The sequence below is a fragment of the Eufriesea mexicana genome, unplaced genomic scaffold (assembly GCF_001483705.2).
Source record: "Eufriesea mexicana isolate 0111107269 unplaced genomic scaffold, ASM148370v2 scaffold9231, whole genome shotgun sequence".
Classification (NCBI taxonomy): Eukaryota; Metazoa; Arthropoda; class Insecta; order Hymenoptera; family Apidae; genus Eufriesea; species Eufriesea mexicana.
In genome coordinates this window covers 10,612-14,259 of record NW_016916939.1, presented here as the reverse complement: position 1 = coordinate 14,259, position 3,648 = coordinate 10,612, and the positions used below count along the sequence as shown (strand labels likewise).

The 3,648-nt window shown below is 41.3% G+C and overlaps 1 protein-coding gene across 1 annotated transcript; it reads right to left on the bottom strand.

The window, feature by feature from the left end:
• Positions 1-310: 310 nt before the first annotated feature.
• LOC108553081 (uncharacterized) lies at positions 311-1,231 on the bottom strand. The gene has a single exon (XM_017907850.1). The coding sequence runs from the start codon at positions 1,229-1,231 to the stop codon at positions 311-313; it is 921 nt and encodes a 306-aa protein (XP_017763339.1).
• Between the last annotated feature and the right edge of the window lie 2,417 nt (positions 1,232-3,648).

Below are 3,648 nucleotides of genomic sequence, written 5' to 3'. Positions count from 1 at the left end.
CTGTACCATACAATTCCATCCCCTCTCCGGCTTTCCTATATCTGTTTACCGCCTCCTCATCCTATCGGGGTAACTTTTTAATCGTGTATCCCTCCCTCTGCTCCCTCATCCCTGTTGCTCCTTTCAGTTCAATCTCTAGTGGCAAATGGTCCGATTCTATTCTTTCCCCTACCTTAACCCTTTGCGGTTGGTGACTTTTTCGACCGAGCGAGGTGGCAGGTCGGAGCGATTTTCGCGAATGTGTCGTGCACTTTGGCTGTTCGTTTCTCTGCTTTTTGACTAGCTTGTACAGAATATAGGAATTAATTAATCATTTTTCTAATCCCCCAAAAAATAGCTTGCGCCACCACTTCAATGATTTTCGCATAAAGCAATACGACGAGGCATATTGATCCGTCAGGTCAACGCCACCTATAAATTTTATATAATTAGTGACAACACCGTGCTTTCTAACAACAGTTTGAACACCATGCCGGAGGGTTCCTTCTACGTTACTCATTGCTGCATTATGAAAATTTATCAATAACGTAACAATTCTCTTATCTTTGCACGCTATAATTAAATTATCAATTCTGCGGCAGGCTACCATCGATATTTCTTTTGGAAATTGTCTTTTCTTAATTGTATCTGGCAACCCTTTTCTATTAGGCAAGATTGTCCCAGTCAGATGACACTTCAATTTATGTAATTCATTGGCCAAAACGTAGCTGGTGTAATACCGGTCGGTAAACATGTGGTGTCCCTGCGCACCAGGTCCTCTATTCAACAGCATTGTGTATAAATGCAATGGAATTCTTGCTGTTACTGGAAGGTCCGGCCTTATCAATATTTGTGTCGTTAGGCTGCCGTAGTACGGTAGAATTCCGCAAATATATCCCGTACCAGAATCTGCTAGAGTATATATTTCGATTCCCCATATGGTCGGTTTCTTTCGGTTATATGTAATAAATGAAACTCGCCCTTTGAATTTGACGATAGATTCATCGACACAAATTTCGTTGCCCGGTGAGAAATAGTTGAAAGGTCTCGAGTTTATGTAATCAAGGTAGCCAATTATAAGTTGTAAACGTGTTCTGGTGTGGCTACCTTGCGCTGAAACCATCTCTGCATGTAGCATCCAAAAAATTTGGGTAAACCGTTCTCTTGAAAATGTATTCGGATAAAATGGAATATAACTTGTAGAATCTTTTGACCAATATTCTTTCATATTGGCCGCTGTCACTGTCCCCATATTTACTATAACTGCGATAAACGTCCAAAATTCTGGTGTCGTACATACCACGTGTGTCAAATTGATCGTAACGACAGAGTCATTCCCTCTAACTTTCTAGCAGCATAGCGGGTTGTATCTGCTACTACGTGATCCACCAATTCGTTGGTAAAAAACAACTAGAAAAAATCCAGAGGCTTTACAACATTTGATACCTGTGGCCCTGCAGGTCTTTCGCCGGGAATAAAATTTATTCTAGGTGGTATTTCCATAGATTCGTCAAAAGGTGTCCATTCTGATTGATCAGAGGTTTGTGGGGCATCACTGTCATCTTCGGACTCGCTGTCTATTACTCTTATTTTTCGATTCCTTACACCCAGTACCACATCGTCATCTTCATTACTGATTTCACATTCTTTGTCATCAGTTTCTCTATAAATGCAATCGATTTCATTCTGGAGTATTTCAAAACAAAATTCATCGTCGCTAGAACTGATTTCGCTTCTAATATCCATTTTGTTCGGGGTTCGAACAAAATCACTCTATACAAATTTTCCAGATACTTTTGCCACGATCGTCGAGTCTCTGGAGACATTTTCAGAGCCACAGTCTTAGAAGAATCTTTTACTAATTTTATCTTATCTCCGTTAAGCTTGATTTATTCTCGTAAGAAATGATATCATGCATTTTAAAGTCTGCATGTTCGTATCTGATAGCAAGTGCTTCCATTCCCTACGCGTATCTTTGTCGAGTCTTTCGGTAAGTATATGCACAATAATTGCATCCGAATGCTCCGTGGGTTGTCCTAATGATTTTAGAAATCGTAGGTGTTGTCACGTATCGTTTAATAATTTGCGAAGACTCTCAGGCGAACCCCTTTGCACGGGTGTCAAGGAAAATAGTATCGACAAATACCGCAGGATTATTACTCGCGGGTTATTGTATAATTAGGTCAATAATGACCACGCTTCTTCGTAGTTTTCCGCTGTCGTCTCGAATGACGCAATTGCTTCTGCTGCTTCTCCTGTTAAGCAGGGACTTAGGTATTGCAGTTTCTGAATTGCGTCCAGCGATGTTTCGTTATGTATAAGCGTCTTTAAACGAAATCCATTTTTCGTAAAAACTGTTAAATTCTGGTAGGTTTAGCTTCGGCAATTTTGCGTTGTCTCTTGATCCCAAGGCCTCTGACAAATTCGAGATGGTCGGTGTTGGAGGATTGTTATTTTCTGCATTTAAGAGAGTTCGTGCTCTGGTCTTTAATTCGAAGAAAACCACCTCTACTTCCTCTCTCTTGCTGGGCATGCCTTCATCCTCAGGATCTAGCTCTTCTAATATCGCTTGCACATTGTTCAAGTTTTTCCATACTGCGTCTAATCTTTCGAGTCTTACCTTCAGCTGTGCGACATCCTGCTTCGAGGGATATTCTACCAAGAATTTCCGAAAAGTGGTCTGTTGGCTTTTAACGATTTCACGCTGTTGTGCGAGAAACGGCGCGCCAGAAATCGTACTAGCTGAATTACTACCGAAAAACGTACCAGAGGTGAAATTCACATCAGTAAAAAAATTTAAAACCAAGAAATCTGTCTTTGAAGGAAGAGAGCTTCCAATCTATATAGTGCAACTGTCTCCTGACAGTAAAACCGAGAGTCTTAACACGTTCACGCCGGCGCCCGAATTCACTGTCTGTCCCGTGGGTCGGCGTGCATCACCGGTGGGTCACGCTTATATTTCATAAAATATTTAATACAAAATAGGTGTATGTTATTTTATTTCAATATTATAAACAAACATTCAATAGAAAATCCATATAAAATTCAATATTATAAACTAAACATAATTATTTAATTTTTCTATGCAATTTTTTAAAGCATAATTTTTTAGGCAGAGTGCCGGCTGGCCCTTACAACGATTGCAGTAGGTTATTACCTTTTTAGCTTTATTTCCAGGTCCTGGCACTTGAGGCACGAGTAACATGCTGTACGGAAAAATCCTCTAAGGTGCGAGTTGATGGGACTCCGCACTAGAGTTTTGTTTCCAGGGTCGCCGAAGAAAGATTTACTGCCGGGCTAAGTGGCCGAGGACCATCGCACGATTTTCCAGAAATCGGTCCCCTTTCCCTTGATCGATCGCGGGCCTCGGGATGGGATTTAGCTAGGTGAACTTTCACCTGCCTCCGTTTAGGGCCGCCCACGCATTTTGAGGGAAATCGATGACTTTTGGGGGAACGAATACGCCCCAGCCAACACTTTTTGTATATATAGTGTGCGACCTAGTAATTGGGAATGATTATTGAGAATTTAGACAACAACGCGAGGTTTACTGAGAGTTTAGAGTTGACGGCAAGTGAAGAAGAGGGTGCATTGCAAGTATTGTGGCTTGTGCGAAGTTTCTATGAGGTGCGAGGTCAGTAGAGTTCTGACATAACGAGTTTCCTGAGC